Source organism: Herpailurus yagouaroundi, unplaced genomic scaffold (assembly GCF_014898765.1).
Source record: "Herpailurus yagouaroundi ecotype Mexico unplaced genomic scaffold, PumYag 163, whole genome shotgun sequence".
Lineage (NCBI taxonomy): Eukaryota > Metazoa > Chordata > Mammalia > Carnivora > Felidae > Herpailurus > Herpailurus yagouaroundi.
The window spans coordinates 51,639,883-51,662,436 of NW_024412404.1; the positions used below are offsets into that span (position 1 = coordinate 51,639,883).

The 22,554-nt window shown below is 53.3% G+C and overlaps 1 protein-coding gene across 7 annotated transcripts in view; it reads right to left on the reverse strand.

The window, feature by feature from the left end:
• AFAP1L2 (actin filament associated protein 1 like 2) overlaps positions 1–22,554 on the reverse strand; it is a 98,455-nt gene that overhangs the window by 24,172 nt on the left and 51,729 nt on the right. For all 7 annotated transcript variants that reach the window (XM_040486527.1, XM_040486529.1, XM_040486530.1 and 4 more), the window contains exons 2-5: positions 15,266–15,394; positions 8,386–8,460; positions 6,718–6,812; positions 479–569 (exon numbers count right to left, since the gene is read on the reverse strand). In XM_040486527.1, coding sequence (XP_040342461.1) covers positions 479–569; positions 6,718–6,812; positions 8,386–8,460; positions 15,266–15,394 — 390 coding nt within the window. The remainder of the gene's footprint in view (positions 1–478; positions 570–6,717; positions 6,813–8,385; positions 8,461–15,265; positions 15,395–22,554) is intronic.

A 22,554-nucleotide genomic window follows, 5' to 3' on the forward strand; every position in this document is an offset into this window, starting at 1 on the left:
CACAGAATCTAAGGGCTGTGACTCTGGACTGTCCTGAGCTCTGCTGAGCTCCTGACTCCCAAAAGCATGCTTGGCACACAGAGTGAGCACAGCTAACTATCAGGCCAACAGAGAGCCCCAGAAACAGCTCTGGCTCGGCCGGACCACATTCCCGTTGCTTACACGTGTCCCTGGACCGACCCACCTCTCCTCCATCACATTTCTGCGCCAAAGCCAGCACCGTCCAGATGGGAACGGCATCAGACACAGGAAACCAGCTCACCGTGGACCATCCCACGCCTCCTCGCAGGCGGCCTGGGTCTGCTGGGAGCTCTCAGCTCCCCGCCAGAGCAGAGGCCCAATGCTCTGTGGCCAGTTCTCAATTCGGGCCACGCTCTCTGGGAGCAGCAGCCCAGGCTGCCCGCGGCTTCCAGCACTGGCATCTGGGCAGGAAGTGACTGGACCCCCTCCGAGTCCCAGCCCTGGCCCCGGGGTGTACCGTTGAGTGATGTGTCGTATGGCTCAGCCTCTTCATAGTAACCCTCTGGAGACTCAATCTTGGGGACGGAGAGTTGCTTCCGCTCTGGAATCTGTGGTATGAACAAACAAAATAAACATACTCAGATATGATACACTGAGAACAGCTTGGAATTAACCCTCTGGGTAGAAGGAGGGGATTCCAGAAGAAGAAGAAAACCGTCTGGTTGGACTTCAAGTCAGCTGGGAGGGAGAACGTGAAATGCCATGGCTCCCGACAGCCACCACGTCCACTGGTCTGCTCCCAGAGAAGGGCTGCGGGCGCGTTGCTGAACCCCGCGGAGCCTCAGCTTTCTCCTCTGCCAAATGAGGCTCAAATCCGCCCCGGCCCCAACACACACACAAAATGGCCTTGTGTACGTGATATGGAATGCATACAAACATCCAGATCGTGTCAGGCCGCTGTGGCTTCTAAATAGCATCTACTTTCGAAAACGACAAGGGCTAATCAAGCACACACGGAGGAAGGTGACCTGGGTTCTAAATCCTGAACTTTCACCATAAGTCCGACCACTCGGATGGATATTGGGTGGCTCCTGTGTCCAAGCTGCAAGGGAGGCGTCCGGATGTCCCGGAGTCAGTCCTGACAAAGACTTCATCAGGTGGTGGATGCTCAGGGCTCGCGCTCACGTGTACGGCCAGTCATGTCCTCATAGACGAGGTCAAAGTTCTGTGGGGACCCGGAGGGCGTGAGGAGCGTTTACCACCACCGGGAGGACACGAGCTTTGAGTGGAGTCTCAAAGATGACCCTGAGCTTCTTATGTGGCACGAGCACGACTGGGGAGGAATAACGAATATACCCAAACGTGCAGAAACGTGGAGCGTGCAATCCTGTACTCCTCCATTATTCTGTACTGGAAATGGTTTGGGAAAGCCCTTGTGCTGGGCACTTGGGGAACTTCGAATGAAAGCAGTAGAAAGGGGTGGGGGGAGACGGAAGGAGGGCGGCCAACGGAAAGACCCCACACGGCCCTGGGAGATGGGCCTCTGGACCTCGGAGGACTCCCTGTCCTGCCGGCAGGGGAAGGGGAGATCTAGAAACCCCTGCCTCTGAAACGAGCTCATGAAAACGAGGGACTTATCACAGAGACGGCTCCCCAAGTCTTGGCCCAGGAGATGGTGGGAGAGCGGTCAGCCTGGGCCGGGGTCCCCACGGTACGGGACTCGGCATGGGCTGCGAGAGCGTCCACCCCCCGCCTCCTCCAGGGCAGAGCAACGATCCTACGGCTGCTTCACCAAAAGCAGCATTCCAGAGCCAGGTCCGGTGTGGCCTGGCACCTCATATGGACTCTGGAGTGAACGTAACTTGGTCACAGTCAGGGCTTTAGGACTCTGTAGATTCGACTGACGGGATGTGATGGCCTCTCCCTCACCTTCCCTCCCTACAAACGAGAATAAACCCAGGGTTGTCTTGAGACAAACCGTGACGGTGTTTCCACAATGCTTAGCCCCGTATCAAACGTGAGGAGGCTGTCACTGTCATTGTCTGGGGGCCGTCCACGCCCTGGGGGGGCTGCAGGAGCCGGGTCACCGAATCACCGTCCGACAAGCTGAGGCAGGTCTACACGCAGAGGGTTGGCGAGGCCAGGCCAGAGTGTGGGTCCAACTCTGAATCCTTCTAAATTCACCTGGCCTCACATGAAGAGAGCGGATACAAGATCCAGAGGTAGGCCTCGAGCAGCTTCCAGCACCCCCACGGGTGCAAGAGGCAGAAAGGTACAGAGCATGAAAAGAACAGAACGTGCTCTTTTCCGAAGCAGATCGGCTGCTGCCCTGGGCCCGCAGATGCGGCTGTGAGTGGCACCGGGTCAGGCTCCTTCCCGAGGGCAGGCCAGGCACGCTGCACACGGTAGCTGCCAGCAGGATGACCTTTCGGGTCTGCTGCCACAGCCTGGTGAGTTGTCTCTGCTCGTCTCGGCCATTCCCGGCCCCTTGGTCAGTTTGAGAAAGGGCTGCCCGAGACCCAGCCGTGGTCCTCGAGAGCCAGCTTCCCGGGGTCCGAGGGGAGAGCATCGCCTCCCCTGAGAAGCAGCAAGGTCCCTGCAGATGGGTCCTGGAGCTTATGTTTCCTAAGCTGGCCTGGCCCCCGGCTCCAGCCTCCAAGAAGCCCCATCCCCATCAGGTGGTGCTGGGACCCTTCGCTCAGGGAGGGGGTGGGTCCCATTTAGAGAGAAGCTCCAAGCATCCAAGATCAAGCTGCAGCCCAGACTCCTGCAATCAGAACAGGACAAGGCGGGGGAGGTGGGGAGGGGGACGAACCTTTCTTCAGAAGCCCCTCAGGGGTCATTCTCACCACGTGGGTCCTACTGTCCTATCTGGGGGCGGAGTACTAGGGAGTGTCTTCTGAGAGTCTCCCAAGCCTCTCCCTGTAAAATCCCCTGTAAATGGATCTATGGGGAGAGGCAGGAGAGGGAGGTGGTAGAAATCCAACCTCCAGGGCTAGGGTTTGAAACCTGACATGGTGCACCCCAGCTGTGTGTCCCTGGGCAACTTACTTGACCTTTCTGTGCCTCAGTTCCTCCACTGCAAAATGGGGAGAGCAGAAGTACCTGTCACATGGGGCCCCTGTAAGGATTAAACTGTGCCCAGCACTATTATCCAATACATATGCATTTTTACCAACCTAAAAAATACAAACGTATCAGTGAAGAGAGAAAAGTTGTCAGCATACACGTTCGACAGAGGAAGAACGGCCGTATCCTAAGGAGACAGAGGAGACGTCTGGGGTTGCCCAGGCTTATGCCCAAGCTCAGCCCTCATTAAAGAAGATGGTCCCTGCCCTCAAGGCTGCTGGAGCAAAACATAAGCCCTTGAGTCAAGTTACAGGTTAAAATGATTTGCACAAAAATGCAGAAGAGAGTCACATAATGACACAAGTATAATGACCCGTTTTCTGAAGTCAGAGGAGCAAGGGAGGCTGATTTCTCAGGGAAAGAATAGAGAATGAGAATAAAGGGATAAAGATAAGGGACCGTTAAAGTTCATCATCGTTATCATTGTGACGGTGCAGGTTTTAGACACTAAATGCAGGTGCAGAAGAGAGATGACTTCACAACCTTCAGAAGGCTCTGAGAATTCACAGGAAGGGACAGGAAAGAAAGCCACGTGGCTCAGCCGGATTTGCCGGAGGTCTACAAACTTCTCTGTAAAAGGCCAATAATACATTCCTAACGGATCGGCAGGTCATTTGAGGGTCGCTGATCTCAGCTGTTCAACTCCGCCGTCGCAGAGCGAAAGCATCCACAGATAGTACATAACTGAGAAGCGTGGCTATGTTCCCATAAAACTTTATTTACAGTAGCAGGTGGTTGTGGATTTGGCCGGGGGGCTAGAGTCTGCCAGTCCTGATTTAGAGTAGACATGAGAGCTGAACGTGGGCAGTGGCCTGGATGAGCTGAGGCGTCGGTCTCTGTGCTGATGAGCAACCTGCCCCAGCGGGCACTGTGGAACATTCCCGGGACAGGACTAGCAGATCCGGCCAGCCCCGGCTCCCCAGACCGAACGTGGCAACGTCCTTGTGTGGAGTAAGCTGCTTCCCCCATAGAGAAACCCACTTAAGATCAGCGCCAATGCATGCTCAGGCCTCAAAGGGTGGCTGCGGCAGGGATGGCTGTGCTGGCCGGGAGCATCAACACGTCTCTCCTACGGTGACCGCAGCACCTGGCTGGGCGCACAGCAGCGGAAGTGCCACGGCTGCCTGAGTCACTGGTCGCACCCGCGAGGTGGCCCCGGACCCCTGGCTGCCTTTTCCCTCGCTATCCACGGACTCTGCGGGGGTGGAGGGGGGACCCAGGCCACAGGAGAGGGAATCAGGGCGTCCTGAGCCTGCGACAGAGGCCACGCTCCCGGCCCAGCCACAGGCACTGAGGACCACAGGCAGACGTCCCGCCTCTGTCTCAGCCATCGGCAAGCCTGCGGGACTTGGCGCAGCTGTCGGGACGAGTGCGGCCTGACTAGTTTCTCCCAACAACCTGGTCCCAGACCCTGCGTCTCCCGGCCCACCGCCGTGTCTGCGAGACACAGGCTTCCAGAACAAGGCAGCACCACCCAGTACTTGCCTGTGAGGCTCTGACTGCTGACAGCCTCTCCCACCCGGTGCTGGGCCACAAACTGCTGCCCAAGAATGGCAGACCCCAAGGCCCTGGCCAGGGTCGGGCGCTGAATTCTGGAGAGGAAAGTTCCAGCGCCAAGCAGCCACCTCCCCTCCCCCCTCCCGGCGAGCAGTGCCTGGAGCACCCCCAGAAAACCACCGCATCTCCCACTGGTTAGACTGGCGGCAGCCGGTCAGGAGCAGAGGCCCCCCCCTTCTCCCGAGCACCGTGGCGGAAAGTGAGGAGAGCCCGCAGCTGGAAGGACCAGAGACTACAGCCTCACTCTGCTGGAAAGACGAGCTTAAGTCAGGCGGGCCTGCAGAGTGGCCTGGAAACCAAGAACCCGCATTCAGGTCTCGGCCCCGCTACCTCCCAGAGGTGGGCCCTTGGCCGATTACTTTAACTGAGCCTCTATTTCTTCATAGGAAAACAGTGACCAAAAATACGCATCTGTAGATGGATGGCGGGGAGGCCCCAGTTTGTGTCCATCAGGGCGCCAACGGCCCAGGTGTGGCAGTCACCCGCTTCGCAGCATAGTGGGGACAGCAGGGACTCAGGCTCAGGCCATCAAGTCTCACTCAGCCTGAGATGAAGAGTCCCCACCAGTTAGTGACGGGGGGGGGGGCAGGGGGGGTGCTTCACGTACAGGGAGACTGACCCAGGTATTCCGGACATCCTCAGGAAGGCACAAATGGAGAGGGCCAGGCTGGGGTCCGGACGCCCTTAGCGGTGACCTGGGCCCACAGATCTGTCCCTGGATAGCACCCTGGGAGCTCAGTGACCATGGGAGTCACACAGCTTCCTGCTGGCACTGAACCCAGGACCCCACTGTCCCCCAAACCCTTCCCACTTCTTGACCCCAGGACCCTGCTACACATAGAAATCCTTCCCGTTTCTCACCTCACACCTCTCTAGAAAGCCTCCCTGACCAGGCCCTAGACAGGGAAGAACTTGGGTTCAAATCCTGGCTCCACCATTTCTGTGTGTGGGACGTTCAGACGCTATTAACCTGCAAATTCTTGGTTTCCTCACCCGTGAGATATGAACACCGCTACTTACCTCCCTGAACACCAACGCAGTGTGCCACGCATAGCCTTAACCCATCAAAGAAGACAATCTCAGGAGACAGAGATTCACATTCTTTTAAACACCGGGAAACAGAGGGCCAGAGACCTTAAACAGCTTGCTCAAGACCAAAGAGCCAGTACCTGGTACAGCTGGGATCTGAACCCAGGTCTGTAGGATTCCATGATTCATTCCACTCATTCACGTGGCCTACTGTGTGCATATGCTGGGCAGGAAGCAATAAATGTCCCTGTCCTACGAAGCTTACGTCTAGTCGGGGAGGCAAATAGTACAAAGATCACTTCAGGGGTGGCAAGGGCCACGGAGGGGTAATTGGCCCTGGGGCAGGCGGTGACTGGGGTGGGGACAGAGTTGGGGTGCCTCATGCAGCAGGTCGGAGCAAGTCTGTCTGTGAATGTCTGGGAGATGAGAAGGCAGCCACTGGACAGCCAGGATCCAGACGGTACAAAGTCCCTGAGGCAGCCCTGAGCCTGTGGTATAATCCAACGGCAGAAGGGAGGCCAGTGAACAGCAGGTGCAACGGAGCTGGAGATGCAGCTGGGCCAGGCTGTGTAGACCGTGTAGGCCGTGGGGCCGGGCTAAGGAACACGGATGTTTTTTGCCTAAGCTCAATGAAAGCGTTTGGCCGGTCTGAGGCAGGAAGTGCAAGGCGATATGATTTACATTTCCAAAAGTTCGCTGTGGCCTGAGCCGGTGACCACAGCTCTACAGGGCCCCACTCACATGGTGCTGGGCAGAGCCCGCAGGAGCCTCAAACACTTGGTGGCATCCAATAAAGGCAACCCCCTGCATCTCCCACTCCCTTTACCCTTAGCGTCCTGAGTACCGTGGCCCTGGGCAAATGATGCCACCCGCAGGCAGGCGTGCTTTTGTTCTGTCTCTCTCTCCCAGTGCCTCGCCCCATGTCCTGCACACAGTAGGCGCTCAGAAAACACCAGATGTTTGGGAACTGACCCCTGTGAGAGCAACTGGAAGTTCATGGGGCCCCGGTCAGGAAATCAGGGGTGTTGGACAAACACTTACGATCTTGGGTGGCGGGAGGTCTGGAAGGCTCTTCTGAGGGGCCAGGGAGTGCTGGCCAGGCTCCCCGTTGGGCAGTGGGTTCTGCTCCTCAGGTGCTGTGGGCGGCAAGCAGGGGGAGGCTTCAGTGAGGGGTGCCCAGTGTCACAGCAGGTGCGTTATCCGGGAATGTCTGGTCACATGTGCCATGAGATCTATTTGAGCAGGTGCTAATTACCCACGAGGAGGTCCCAGCAGCCAATGTTGTTGTTTTCCTTCAAGAATAGGGTGCAGTGGTGTCCCAGCCATGGGCAGATTCCTCCAAAGGAACTGGTTTGGGGCTTCTGGAAGCCTCCACACCCTCTCTACTACCTGCCCTGTGCCAAAAATGGCCTAGCCACAGAGATTTAGCGAGTCGAGAAGCTGCCCTGTGGTCATTATACGGAGCAGCTCTCAGCACCAACCCTGTGATTATGGCTCTTTCCACCCCAGTTTCCCCAGAAGGCAAATGACCCTGGGCACTGTGGCAGCCTGCGTGTGGATAATTTCTGCTGAGCCCCAGGCTCGGCGGTGAAAACATGAGGCAGAAAAGCCACAGTGGAGAACTTGGCCACCAACTGTGTGTGCTTTTAAGGGTAAGGATCCAAAGGCCCTTCTGAGCCTGGCCATTTCAGCCAGGGGCCCAGCCAAGTCCAGGACAGGCAGGCTCAGGCAGATCTGACCTCGGGGCTTTGGTGGCTGGCACCTTGAAGCCAAATCTTTAACCGGACTGCACGCTTTGGAGCACTGCGTCCGACCTCTTGCTAAGCCTCTGCATTTCAGTCACAGGCTTGGGAGTTGGGGGATGGGGCTTTTAATCTCCTCTCCTCTGCAACGAGGCAGCTCTACAAACCTCTGGACCTCCCTAGGGTCCTGCCAGACCCACTCCTCAAGGTTTTCAGAGCAAAGGAGAGAGCAGAAGAGCAAGATACCATGGAAGACCTACTATGGCCTTCCAACATAAGATATAAAGTTCTGCCAAGAGAGCACCTTTGAGCAAAACTTTTGAATATTAAGGCAGCGGCAGACATCAGCATTTCCATCCTCTACCATCCCCCCCCCCCCCCATCAAGTCCAGACTGCGGGGCACCTGGGTGGTTGAGTCGGTTAAGCGACCAACTCTTGGTTTCGGCTCAAGTCATGATCTCACGACTCATGAGTTCGAGCCCCGCATTGGGCTCCATGCTGACGGCGCCTGCCTGGGATTCTCTGTCTCCCTCTCTCTCTGCCCCTCCCCCCACTCACTCTCTCTGTCTCTCTCAAAAAGGAATAAACAAACATTAAAACCCATCCGGACTTCTATCAAAGATATAAAGCTGGGGTGTGGAATCAGCACCAAGGCTGCTTTCCTAGAGCATCGGACTGTGACTTCCTGTTTCTTGGGATGCTGTTGGGGAAAAGCTGAGAGACTTCAGGGGCCAGATTCCTTGTCCACGAATGGGACATGGGACCTTTAAGATTCAAGGAGGTGGCCTGATGAAATATCCCAAAATACCATCAACCCAAAATACCACCAACTAAAATGTGAGTGCCAGAAATAACTCCACTGGGCTGTCTGGTGCTGGCTGGGAGGAAGGAGGGGTGGGACGGGACCACAGCTTGTGCGCCCCCCTCCCGGAAGCTGGCCGCACCACCAGTGGGCTTAGCCTGTACCTTTGTCTTGGGACTCCGCATTCTGTGGCCTGTTGACGGTCACTTTGTTCATATAAATGTACTCCTCATCGGAACCTGCAGCAGGAGGGTAGAAGACAAAGGTTTCATGTGATTCCGCGATGGGAAATGGCTTCTGGAGAGAAAGAGCGTCCCCCGAGAGACACTGTCATTAGCCTGGGTTCCAGGAAAAGCATACAACATTCCGAGTTGATTGAAAGAGTCCATTATAGAGTTGACAGATTTCCAAAAACAGAAAGGCCAAGTTGCTGACTGGTAGGTTTTCAGCCTGGGGGTGGGGTGGTGGGGGTGGTGGAGGGAAAAGATGGGTCCAGAAAGATAGCTTCAGGAATAAAAGTCTGAGGTGCAAAGGTACCCGCACCTCAAAGATCTGCCCCGTATTTCACCAAGCAGATTTCTCTGGGTTTCCTAGCATTTCATTTAAACTAAAAAATGTTTCGGGGCGCCTGGGTGGCGCAGTCGGTTAAGCGTCCGACTTCAGCCAGGTCACGATCTCGCGGTCCGTGAGTTCGAGCCCCGCGTCAGGCTCTGGGCTGATGGCTCGGAGCCTGGAGCCTGTTTCCGATTCTGTGTCTCCCTCTCTCTCTGCCCCTCCCCCGTTCATGCTCTGTCTCTCTCTGTCCCAAAAAATAAATAAAAAACGTTGAAAAAAAATTTTTTTTTAAAAATAAACTAAAAAGTGTTTCATATCCATCATTCTCACTCTAGTCTGGGTAACTCGTATGGGCTCATCAGAGTGATGTCTTTGTAAGACAGGGCACATTGAGGATCTGAACATTTAGCTCGCAGGCCTCTAGGTGGGGTGCCAATGTGGGGCCCTGAGCCCCCCAAATCGCGAGCTCTGGGTTTGGAGGGGTGGGTGTGCTGGGAATTGAAAGTGGAGCCCTGCCAGGCACCTGCCCTACCCTGTAGATTGTACCCTGCAGCAGCTCGGCCCTTCCCTCTTTTAAAATCATTTCTGGGTAGGGGACCTTCCCAGTGCCTGTCTGGACAGAGAAATGTCAGTCTCCTGACACCTGCTTAGTTTCCCGTGCCCCGAAGACCCTTTCTTCAGAAGACTGCACAGGAAGCTCATTCTAGTGCTTCTCCTCTTAGAATTCCACCTGCATTTCTCTTTTGCCCCTTAATTTGCATTTCCTAGAAACCCGTGGCTCCGGTAGTTGGAGACGGCGTTACCCAGCCAAGGGACCCAATTCAAACCCCTGGTGAAGGAGGCAGTTCAGTGTCAGATCCGCCCAGCCTCCAGCCAAGAGGCCTGTGAAAACCCAGAGGAACGTGGGGAGGATACAGCCAGCGGGGTCTTTTGCCATCAGCCTGCCGGGTCGCCATCCTGGTGCCCCGCCCTGCCAGGACCCGTCAGCAACATCACCCCCCACCGCGGCAGGTTATGGGAGGGCACTATGAGATCTAAAAGTAGTCAGCCACAACCAGTATACTTCCAGTGACTGTGACCCAGAGGGGCGGGGTCAGGAGCTTTTCCAGAGAAAAGCACCCAAGAAGAGTGTTCTGCAGGGGCAGGCGGCAAAGCTCTGCCGTGAATGGTGTCATTCTGAGCAATGCAGCTAACGCGTGTGCCTTGGTTTTCTTGTCTGCTTGGGATACTATGGAAAACGACTGTGATAAATATCACTTGTTTCTACCTAACTCTGAACGCTTCCAAGAGTACAAAACTCTAATATTAGGGAACTTGAAAAAGTGAGCCCTATAACTAACAAAGGTTACACATGACAAGCCTAGGGGCACCCGGGTGGCTTGGTTGGTTAAGAATCCGACTTCGGCTCAGGTCATGATCTCGCAGTTCGTGGGTTCGAGCCCCGTGTCGGGCTCTGTGCTGACAGCATAGAGCCTGCTTGGAATTCTCTCTCTGCCCCTCTCCCACTCACATGGATTTGTCCACTCTCTCTCTCTCAAAATGGATCAATAAACTTAAAAAAAAAAAATCAAAATAAATGAATTACTAGAGAGTGTGTAAATTGGCACAGCCGTTTTGGAAGCGATTTTAGAGGATAATTTAAAGTGTTCATATTCTTGGGGCACCTGGGTGGCTCTGACGGTTAAGCATCCAACTCTTGGTTTCAGCTCAGGTCGTGATCTCACAGTTCATAAGTTTGAGCCCTGAGTTGGGCTCTGTACTGAACAGTGCAGAGCTTGCTTGAGATTCTCTTTCCCTCCTCTCTCTCTCTCTCTCAAAATAAATAAACTTAAAAAAAATAGTGTTCACTGCAATATTGTAGAAGTTTTTGTTTTTGTTTTTTTAAATTACGAAACTTAAATGTCACTAATGGGAGGCTGGTTGAACATCACTGTTCATCTATCAGTGGACACCTACCCAATTGTGAAAAATGACAAAGCAGCTCTATGTCTGCTGTTTACAAAGATATCCAAGACTTACAGTTAAAGGATCATGTTTCAGAATAGCAAAAAGAGAAAAAGTATGTGAACTGTCAGCACATGGAAATGTGCACAGGCAACAATTCTAAGTATAAAAATAATGTAAAGCAGAATACAGAGGCAAACCACAACTACATAAAAATATTCAGATGATGCTGATAACGATCAAAATAGGAATCGAAAGAATGTAAATAGCTTAATGTTCATTTTATGTTCATTCCTTTTTTCTTACTGTTGACTAAGCCCACACTCCTGTAAAAAAAAAAAAAAAAAAGGCAAGATATTGCTGTCATTGTTTTAACTGTTAGATTCTGGGCAGGTGCTTTCTCCGCAAGATCGTGACTTGTGCACTGCAGAGAAAACTCGCACTGGCCTCTTCCTGAGGCCGCGTCTCCTCCCCTGGGCACTCTGCTGCGAGCCATGGTTGGCTATGGTTTGATGTTCCAGGGTTGCCAATCCAGGACCATCCAGGTAGGTAAGTAAGAGGCTCCCAGGACTGTCTGCAATCCTAGGAAATGCCCAGTGAACTTGGCCCTGGAACGGGAAGACTGCTGAGCTGTCCCATGTCTGGGAGGCAGTAGCCTTGGGTTGGAGAATTTCCTATCATTCCCTCATTCATTTGCAGAAGTGCGCTGAGCACCCGCACCGTGCTAAGTGCTGGGGACACAGCACAGAATGAAATAGAAGACACTGTCTCTCTCTTTATGAGCCCAACAATGGAGAAGGGAATAGATCCAAATGGGATAGTCAACACAAGCATGTGGGAAATGACCCCTGTGGCAGGGGGTAGTCTCTCCCAGAGAGCTGGGTGGGGGTAGAGGGGAGGCACACGGACCCTCTTTGCTACCGTTGGACGGACAGAACATTGGCAGCTCTTCCTATCAGAGGAGCAGCCCCTGAACTCTCCCAGAGTCTCCGAGGAGGGCACTGAGGGACCCATGACACTCTCAGGTGAGGGCAGGAATGAACAGCAGGCTCCTGATAAACAAACTTCATTCCCTGCCGTGACCTCACCATCCAGATAAAAGGCAAAGAGAGTAGAAAATTCTTGTTACAGTCATACAGTAAAAGATCAGAAAACCCAAATAGACAACTTGAAAAGTGTAAACACTCTCTCTCTCTCTCTCTCTCTCTCACACTCCGTCCAAAATGTGTGGGAGTAAACAACAGCTCAGCCAGTGTAGACCACAGACTATCTCAAAATGATCAGCCTGCCTCCACCTACAAGTCTCATCAAGCTGAGCTCATTTTCTGGAACATACACAGCAAGACATGCCCGGGAGGCTGAGAAGGGAGACAAATGCTTTGATTTCAGGGGGGCTTTGGATGCTGTCCTGCGTAGCACAATTACTGTGGTGCAGATGAATCTGGAACGTGGGACAAGGAGGGGAGTAGAGCGGTTTGGTCCCTCTGCCCGGTCCCAAGCCCTGGCTTGGCCACTCACAGCCATGTGCCTTGAAGAAGTGACTCTCCGAGCCTCGGTTCCCTTGTTGAGAAGATGAGGACAACAACTCTCTCCCTGACCCGGGATGGGGACTGGGTGGCACAATCCATGTCATTTCATACATTAAGCACCGTGGTGGGGCAGAGTACGTGCACGGCAGACGTCAGCGGCTGTTATAATCACTCTGCTAGCCGAGAGAGCGCACAGACGACCAGAATGGATCTCAGCTTCGAGAGCAGGAGTGGGGAGTGGCGGCCACAGGTCCCGGTAAGGCCGTGCGCACGCTTCCGGTGGTCTGAGCGGTGCTCTGTGGGCAATTCACACTGGGCGCCTCCTGACCGGTCTCAGCAGCCCCGGCGGCCCTGCGAGCTGCAGAGACCAAGGGCAGGGGGAAGGTCTGACTCTATCAGAGCAGAGCACACAAACACCTGGGGTGAAACAAAGGTCAACCGAGAAGAAGCTACACAGCACATTAAGCCACAAAGGGACCCCACCCAGGGGGCCCTGATAGAGCGATGAGACCCAAGAACCACTTGGTTCTTGGGACCAAGAAGAGGACCGGGATGATGGTGAGAGCCCGTCACAGAGGCGTCTTCCCATTCCCAACGGAGGTATCGTCTATCATTAGACACGCTCAGGTCAGAGCACATCTCGACAGTCTGGGCAGTGTCCTTCTTCAAGGTTTGCATCGACGGCTCCTGCCGTGGGGTGACTCATCTCTAACTCGCCGGCTTTGTAATGTGGATTTCCCACCTACCACCTTTGATGTGCCGCTCGCCAGCACTCACGCAGGCCAGCCGACACTAGCCACGGAGCCAGGAGGAGCCTGGGGACCAAGGGTGGCCTGGAGAGTGGCAAAGGCCACACATGGGGCTCCGGGAAAACACCTCTCCTGGAAGGCTAAGAGAGCTGGGGCATGCCGGCAAAAGAGAAGGCTGCCGGGCCTACGGCCACATGCCTCAGTTTTATGACTTCTCTCCCATTCAGAGCGTAAAAGCCGGTTTCCACAGGGAACAAAGAAAAGGAAAAGCGACCCTGACACGTAACCTGGCGGATCCAGGTTGGACATATGGGAGAACTTCCTGACGGTGATGGCTGTAGAGGGTGCACTTCCCTTCTCGGGGGGGGTGGGGTGTGGATCTGGGCTGCTTCCTGCCCCGAGGCAGATGGTCCCTTACTGTCCCAAAATATCACTCCCAATTCTCAAACATCCGATATAGAAATAGACTCAACTAAGCTGTTAGGACTTCACAAGAAGGCGTTTCCTGTTAAAAAAGAAAATCTGAATGTACTAGAAATGAAACCACCATGACCATTCTTGTGCAAGAATGTTAGAGCAGCCTTACTATTTGCAATAGCCCAGGCCCGACAACACAAAAGTCCAGCAACAAGTGAATGGACAAGAAGATCGTGGTACATTCACAGACTGGAGCACTACTGAGTCATGGAAGCAACAAACTACGGACGCAGCTCATAGCACGGACGAATCCCCTGAGCGCAAGAGGCCAAACATAGAGTACACACCCTACGATTCCATTTATATGAAGCTCTAGGATGGGCAATGCTAATCTGTGGTGGGAGAAATCAGAACAATGGTTGCCTTGGGGTGGGGGTTCAGGAATTCACCGAAAGGGGGCAAGAAAGAACTTTCTGGAAGGATAGAAATGTCCGATGCCTTACTGTGGGTGGCAGGCACACAGGTGTATACGATTGCCAAAATTCACTGAATTGAAGGCTTAACTGAGATCTATGTATTTGATTATGTATAAAATGTACCTCAGTAAAAAAGAAAAAAAAACAACTATGTGCTCAAGGTCAAGGTTCTGTGATCTATAGCCTTAAAACTATATCTTCCTCTGGGCCATATGATGCAGGGAAGGGATTTAACCTCTCTAAGCTTCAGTTTCCTCACCTGTAATAACAGCACCCACCTTAGAGGAGTGTCTTAAAGATGAAACAAGTTGATGTGTGTGCAGGTGGGTAATGTTCAACGAAGCGTTGGCTATTATTATCACAGTTTATTATCCCTTCTCTACTTTGAATGAGTAAGGAAAAGTGCTTTGAAAACACTTTGTTTAAAACCTCACGCAGGGGCGCCTGGGTGGCTCAGTCGGTTGGGCGACCGACTTCGGCTCAGGTCATGATCTCGCGGTCCGTGAGTTCCAGCCCCGCGTCGGGCTCCGTGCTGACAGCTCAGACTCTGGAGCCTGTTTCGGATTCTGTGTCTCCCTCTCTCTGACCCTCCCCCATTCATGCTCTGTCTCTCTCTCTATCTCAAAAATAAATAAACGTTAAAAAAAAAAAAATTAAAAAAATAAATAAATAAATAAATAAATAAATAAAACCTCACGCAGGGCCGCTGTGCTGGGTGTCCGGAGATTTCTGGGCTCTCGTTCACGTCACATCACTCCTATGCTATTGCTAATGGGCTGAATTATGCAACCCCCCCCCACTTCATATATTAAGTCCTAGCCCCCAATACCTCAGAATGTAGGAGGAGAAAGTGTCGTCAAAGAGGTAACTAACATTAGGGGTGTCCGGATGGCTCAGTAGGTTAAGCGTCTGACTTCAGCTCGGGTCATGATCTCGCAGCTTGTGAGTTCGGGCCCCGCGTCAGGCTCTCTGCTGTCAGCTCGGAGCCCGCTTCAGATCCTCTGTCTCCCTCTCTCTCTCCCCCTCCCACCCCCTCTCTCAAAAATAAATAAACGTTAAAAAAAAAAAAAAAAAAGAGGTAATTAACATTAAATGAGGTCACTAGGACGGGCCCGAAACCAATATAACTGGTATTCTTTCTCGTATGAAGAAGTTTGGACACGGCCATGCACACAGAGGGAAGATGGTGTGACGGCCCAGAGAGAAGACGGCCGTCTGCAAGGAAGAGAGGGAGGCCTCGGAAGGAACCGACCCTTCCCGACACCTTGAGCTCACAGATTCCTGGCCTCCTGAACTCTGAGAAAACATTTCTGTTGCTTAAGCCACACAGTTGGTGGCTTAGGCCCAACTCCAAGGCCCCCGGGCCACACTTACTGCTGCTTTTGGTGTAAAGCCGGAGGAGCTCAGCCAGGCCACTCTTCTTGACCACAGCGGTGCTGCTCAGGTTCTCTTGGTCGAGAATCTTGAGGAAGTCATCCAGCTCTGTCAACAGCTGCTCCAGGGCTAGAGACAGGAAAGAGAAGAATCTGTTACAGCAGTTGCCTTCTCTCCAAAGGCCCAGCTCAGAGGGGCACCTCCCGATCCTGCATCACCTCGACATGCGCCCTGTGGTCCTGAGGGGGGGGGGGGGCTTGGGGTAAGGCCTGGAAGCACCTGGCGTGGGGGGGCGGGGGGTGGCAGCCAAAAGGTGGTCCTGGGGAGAGGAAAACAGGCCCTTGGCTTTGAGATGGATAACCTTGGCTGAAGCTGCAGGTCTACCGTTTGCTGGATCGACAGCGGCCAAGACGGCCCAGACAAGCCCATCGGGCCATGTGAGTCTGGAAACAGGATTTGCTTCCTTGAGAAAAGTTCAATCAGGACGGTTCAGGGCCTGGGGAACTTGAATGCAGGTCAAAGCCATAACCATCAAAAGAAATGCTGTGGTTGGCCCAGTTGTTGATCCCTTCCCCAAGGACAGGGAAGCAGAGTCACTCCGAGGAGACGAAACCGTGAGTACGCTGTCCCCACAGAATTACGGATGATCCCTCAAAAGCCACGGCTGTTGGGCAAACAGAAAAACAAAACCTTCCTGAGTTTCTTCAGTAACTAAGCCACCTCAGCCTGAAATGGAGTCCAGCATCACTCCCAAGCTGGCTGAGGGCTCTGGTCCCACAGATCAAGGTATCAAATAGGCTCCCACAAGGACCACCAGGGTAGAGACACTTGTCATCTCTAGCTGGAACCACCTTGCAGAGATGATAGTGCAGAGGACAACAGTGTAGGAACAGGGCATTCACCATTGTTGCTATTATTACTATTTGTGATCTAATTTCTATTAAGAATAGGATGCTGCATTTGCTGATGGGGTCATCACCTTGGCTCTCCTGCCCAGCTGGCTCTCCAGGACATGCTCAGGAATGACAGCCAGCTCCTTTTTTTTTTTTAATCTTTATTTATTTTTGAGAGAGAGAGAGAGACAGCATGTGAGCAGGGGAAGAGCAGAGAGAGAGGGAGACACAGAATCCGAAGCAGGCTCCAGGCTCCGAGCCGTCAGCACAGAGCCCGACGTGGGGCTCGAACCCACGAACTGTGAGATCATGACCTGAGCCGAAGTCGGATGCTCAACTGACTGAGCCGCCCAGGCGCCCTGACAGCCAGCTCCTTGAGGCTCTACCCTCTGCTTTCCAAACCTGGCTGCACTGGGTCCCCTGGAGGGCTGAAACCTGGGATAGCTGGGTGGCTCAGTCGGTTGAGCGTCTGACTCTTGACTTTGGCCCAGGTCACGGAGCTCACAGTTCGTGAGTTCAAGACCCAAGTTGGGCTCTGTGCGGACAGCGTGGAGCCTGCTTGGGATTCACCCCTCCCCTGCTTTCTCTTTCTCTCTCTCCAAAATAAATAAACATTTTTAAAAAGTTTTAAAAAATCCTGATACTTAAGGCACACCTCAGATTGATGATATCAGAATCTCTGGGAGTAGCACCCAGGGGTCAGCAGTTCTAAAACTTGCTAAGGTGATCCCAATGTGCAGCCGACGTGGAGAACCATGGGTCTACTGGCAGTGACAGGGGCTCCACCTGAGGGCCCTGCTCCCAAACACAGAAGCCAAGAAGCCCGACTTGTCTTTTGTCACCTGCTGTGGGAACTCCGAGCAGTCACGCAATCTCTCCCAGCTCCTGTCCTCATCTGGAAAGTGGAGAAGACCACACAGGCCCTACCCATTTCACAGGGTTGTTGGAAGTGACAAAACCTGTGAGCTCAATGAGGGGACTACATCTGTCTTACGTCTTTGGCACCTAGCACTGTTGTAACTGTTGAATGAATGTTTATGGAATGAATGAATGAATGAATGAATGAATGAATGAATGAATGAGTTCACTAGGCACCTACTAGTTCACAACAAGTTGAAGAGATAAGCATCATTATGCCCATGTTGTACAGGTGGGCCCGAGGGCCCAGAGAAGGCCCATAAGGTCCCACGTGGCCCACGGCAGAGAGCTCGTTTGCTGTCTGACTCTTAAGACTGAGCTATTGGGGGGGGCGCCTGGGTGGCGCAGTCGGTTAAGCGTCCGACTTCAGCCAGGTCACGATCTCGCGGTCCGTGAGTTCGAGCCCCGCGTCAGGCTCTGGGCTGACGGCTCAGAGCCTGGAGCCTGTTTCCGATTCTGTGTCTCCCTCTCTCTCTGCCCCTCCCCCGTTCATGCTCTGTCTCTCTCTGTCCCAAAAAGAAATAAACGTTGAAAAAAAAAAAAAAAGACTGAGCTATTGGCAACGCTCGACTGGATGTTTCTATCCATGTAGTGCGTTCTTGCAGCATCTCCCAAAGGCCTAGCTCCCCAGAACTGAACGAGAGCCGAAGATTATCCCCTCACCCCTTTCATTAGAAAAAGAAGCCGTCGTGCTCTCCCGGTTCTAAGGGAGAGACACGCAGCCTCTTTCTGGTCCGACACCCCCACGGATCTCAGTGGGGCAGTAGCCTCTGAAACCCATCCCTGCAAAACCAAATTCCCTGGAATGAACGTTGCTATTGCTCGTGGGAGAGCCGGAGGAAGGGAAGGGGGGTGAGGATTTGCTTGTTTCAGGGAAGGGCAGTGACAGCAGTGCCGGCGTGTGTGACTGTCACATCAAACACGGGGGTCAGCCAGCTCGCCCACACGGGTGTGCACTGCCTGGCAAAATCAGAGCCCTCTCTTCCTGGCAAGGGTACTCACAAAGGAAACTCCACTTTGCCAAAGCCGGAGGAGAAGAAGCAGAGAAACCTTCACTCTCCCTCTCAGGGTCCTGGTAAAGGATGAAGAACCGAGCAAGCGCCACAGAGGTCCCCGTGTCCACTCCCCTCTGGCTCGTCAAGAGCTGAGTGAAGGTAAGACACAGCCAGCAGCCCCGATGCCGCATGTGGTCAATGATGGCTCAGCTCATACGCTTAGAGGCGAGCTGGAAGGTGGCCCTCATCTCTGCCGGTGGCGACGTGGGTACCTGGTGAGTGCCAAGATGAGGCAAGAGGGAAGCCATGTTTGGGTGGTCCTGTCTGGGAAAGAGCCCTCGGCCAACAGCAGAATCTCTTGCCCCATTCCTGGGTATTGGGAAGACCACCACAGCGGGTCTCCAAGAGGCCAGTGGCTTTTGCCCGGGTCACTTAAAACCGATTAGACTCTCAGCGGAGCAGAATTCGAAAGGGCAGCAGCAAGAGCCCCCAGAGTCCACCAAGCAGTAAGGATCAGGTGAGACCCCAGGGTGAGCCCAGCACTGAGCTGGGCCCTTGGCCTAAACTACCGAGGAAATTAAGATGGAGGCCAGGACAGTGTGGTTCTTGCCTTCTGCAAGCTCACAGGCAGAACAAGGCCAGCCCCGAGATTTCCAGACCAAGGGACACCACCAAAACTCCTCGCCAAAAAGTGCGAGAGCAGGTCAGACAAGAGTCCTAGGCCTGGAAGGCTTCTGGGAAGACGTACAGTAGGGTAAGGCCTTAGGTTATTTTTGGTTTGGTTTTGAGTGTTTTCTGAACAGCTATTCATGACTTTCCTGTTGGCTGCAGGAACTCAACAGGCCAAAAAGCAGTGAATTTGAAGAAGTCCAGACCGAGAGAACAAAGGGCAAATCTGAGGAAATGACACCGAGCCTTGAACTCAGCTACAGTGGCTGTGGAAAAGCCAAGGGGCCATGCAAGGCAGTCAGCATCTCGAGTTGTGCTTTTCCTGACCTTCTGAACCCTTCCAGGCTGTGCCTGCCGCTGCTTCCGCTACAGAAAAGAAAAAGGCACTAAAACTCAAGCATGTCTTTGGTTTCACATCCTCAACTATTCCCCAAAGCTGCCCGATTCCTGGAAAACAGCTTTAGTTTGTTTCCAAGCAAGCAAACATGTACGGGGCCAAAGGGTAAGAAGGTCGTGCCTGCTTCTGAGGAGACAGAGTTGACCTGAAAGGGGTCCCAGCCTTTCCAGGAGCTCCATGTCTGGAGAGGGGGTGCCCAGGTCGTATACCGGGGGAGAAGAGAAGAGACTCGGGAGGGTCCCCGAGGATCAAGACACAGACTCTAGGGTTATCTGCAGGAAGAATATAGAAGCGGGTCACTGAGGATGCAGAGGAGTTCACGGGGAAGAGGCAGAGGCATTTTAGGAAAAGGGAAAGAGGTGCTCAGAAGACCCAAGTGCTGGGGGCGCCTGGGTGGCTCAGTTGTTTAAGCGTCTGACTTCAGCTCAGGTCATGATCTCGCAGTTCGTGAGGTCGAGCCCCGGGACGGGCTCTGTGCTGCTGACATCTCAGAGCCTGGAGCCTGCTTTGGAGTCTGTGTCTCCCTCTCTCTCTGTCCCTCCCTCACTCATGCTCTTTCTCTCTCTCTCAAAAATAAAGATTAAAAAAGAAGAAGACCCAAGCGCTGAAAGCACATGGAGTAGTTGAGAAAGCACGAGTCTGTCTGTACACCAAGGCACACGGAGCAGGGGGCGATGGCGGGCTCCGAGGCGAGAACTGCCGAGTTCGATGACGCATACACACCGTACAGGCTTGATCTGTTTCCCTAAGGAGTCAGTGCCTTACCCCAGGGCCTCTGGAAAATGCAGCGGGAAGGCCATGCACATTGTTCTTCCAACAGGCCAGAGACAGAATAACCCCGCAGACAGCGGGGAGGACAGGGGGACCGCGGGGGGAGGCACCGTGGGCAGCACATCAGCACAGATGAGAACGACAAGGGTGTGACCGAATGACAGCATCCAGGGGCCACGCAGGACGCCGCACCCCACCACCTCCAATTCTCCCAGCTACCCCACGAGTGCACAGCATGGGCTCCTGCGGCCCGTATCTATAGTTAGAGGTGGCACAGGGGCTCAAATTCAAGTACGTCTTAAGCCCAAAGCGCATGCTGTCTGTCGTCCCTTGGCTGTAGCCATTCCTAAGTCAGGGAGGTTTATGTAGGTCATGACCTCTGCATCCTGTTCCATCGTACTGGGCAAAGGGGACGGGGGGGGGGGGGGGGGGGGGCAGGGGACTCTAGATAGTATGTGGAGGCAATGGGACCTGGTGATAATTCCATGAGATGAGGGACTTAAGAGGCCCTGAGTGACTGAGAGTCAGACACACAAAATGCCATCAGACACACAGACTTGAGGACACTGTAGTGAGACACGCCGTGTGGTCTCTGCCACAGGAGAACACACAGGCACGGCTGGTCGGTGGTGGGGCACCAAGAAAGCATTCTCCTCGAAAATGGCTACGCTAGGTGAAGGGCAAGCACCAGGGTTGAAGAAACGCAGGACCAGGAACCCGAGACACAAAGCCCGGAATGTCATTTCGGTCTCTCTCTCTCTGCATCAGCCTTCAAGGTCCATCCAGGTCCCTTCTCTACACAGCAGCCCGTGACCAAGAGCAATCAGCTTCTGCCTCCTTGGACTCCTCACCACCAAAGCCAGTTGTTCACGGTCGTCTCCTTGTATGCCCAGTCAGTATCCCAGGCGACGCAAGAGCTCCTCCTGGTTGAGGGTCAGCCTTTGCAGGTTCGGGGCTCTGAAGAGGTGCTAAGCACAGCAGAGGCCAGGGATTCTCCTGTGATCATACCCTTTCAGGCCCAGCTCCTGGCTCTTAGGAATAACAATCAACAAAAGCAGGGCCCTAATTTGTGCCAACCCTGCTGACATTTTTCAGCTCTCAGAGCTGGGAGGAATGTGGCCATTTCATTGAGGCTCTGGAAGGCACCCATCCCATTTCCCTCCCCCCCCCCCCCCCCCCCCCCTCCCCCCCCCCCACTCCTCAACACTTCTCACTTTGGTCTCTCTCGTCCTCCAGCAGAGGGAGGGGAAAAAATAAGTGTGTTGTTCATTCTGGAAACTGTAGGCCCTTGTGCAGGCTTTCCATCCTGGCTCTGTTAAAGTTCAGAGTTGTCTGCTCAGGGTCTGACAAATCATCAATAAGATTCTTGTTCAGGGCTTCGAAGGCCCACGCAGAGCTGGGAGGTTCAACTGCTCGATTCATTGTCCTCGGCCATGGCCAAGCTCTGCCTCCAGATGACCTCCTCCCCCGGTTTTTCTCATCTTGAGGCAGTCTTGCCTTTTGGTCACTAGGTTCCCAACCATAAATATCTTCCCAACATGCCGAAAGAGCTGTTCCTCATGGTTCCCCTGCTGTTTCATGCACACATTTTTATTTATTCAGCTGCATTTGCTGAAGACCCATGATTGAGCACGATTTTCCTTCCAAACATGAAACGAAACAAACCTATTCTTTAAGTAAAAAGACATGCATCCCAGTCTCTACCCTGAACAGTTCCCAAGATGAAGCCACTGGGCATATTATCTGCATGAACCCAACCGCTAAGAACATGAAAGACATTTCTGTGATGAGAGAGAACACCATGTCATTGCAGCAGAGGGCAGACAAGGGCAGGTCGGTTCCTCCTGATCACAGAGAATCCTCGAGTTCTCAAGAAGGAGGTTTTGGAAAATGTTCCCTTTCGTCCCACCTAAGAAGGGACACATCAGGCCAATGTCTCCTGTCTTCAGAAGAGCCAAATGCCAAGCCAGCCTTTGCCAAGTACCTGCTGTGCTTTTCTTTTTTATGGTGGCAAGAGACCCATGACATAAAATTGACCATTTTAATCACTCTGAAGTGTACAAATTAGTGGCATGAGGTACAATGACAACGCTATCCCTATGGATTTGCCAATTCTAGGCATTTCAAATATACACGGAGTCAAGGAACATGTGGCCTTCTGTTGAATGGCTTCTTTCACTGTGCACGAACAATTTCAAGGTTCATCCGTGTTGTAGCCTCTGTCAGTATTTCATTCCTTCTTGTCCCCGGAAACCTGCGTAGCCTTTGAGGTCTGAGTCCTTTTCCTTAATGGAAGGCATTTGAGATTTGTCTATGTTGTTGCATGTGTGAGAAGCTTGCCCCTTTTGATTGCCGTGTGATATTCCACTTTATAGATGCCGGAAGCCCGAATATCTCCCTCCATGTGTCCATAGGTCTCCTCTGCTGCGTGCTTCTGCACAGACACGGCAAGTTCCTGTCTCCTGACACCAATGTGTGCTCTTGAAAGCACCTTCCTGCTGACTTGAAAGGGTACGCCTGCTTTCGGTACACTTCACAGACGACCACTCAGGGGCTCAGATAACAAAAGGAAAAGCGGTGATTGTCAGCAATAGCGGGACAATGGAATCACCTGGGGAGTTAAAAAAAAATTCCTGATGCCTGCAT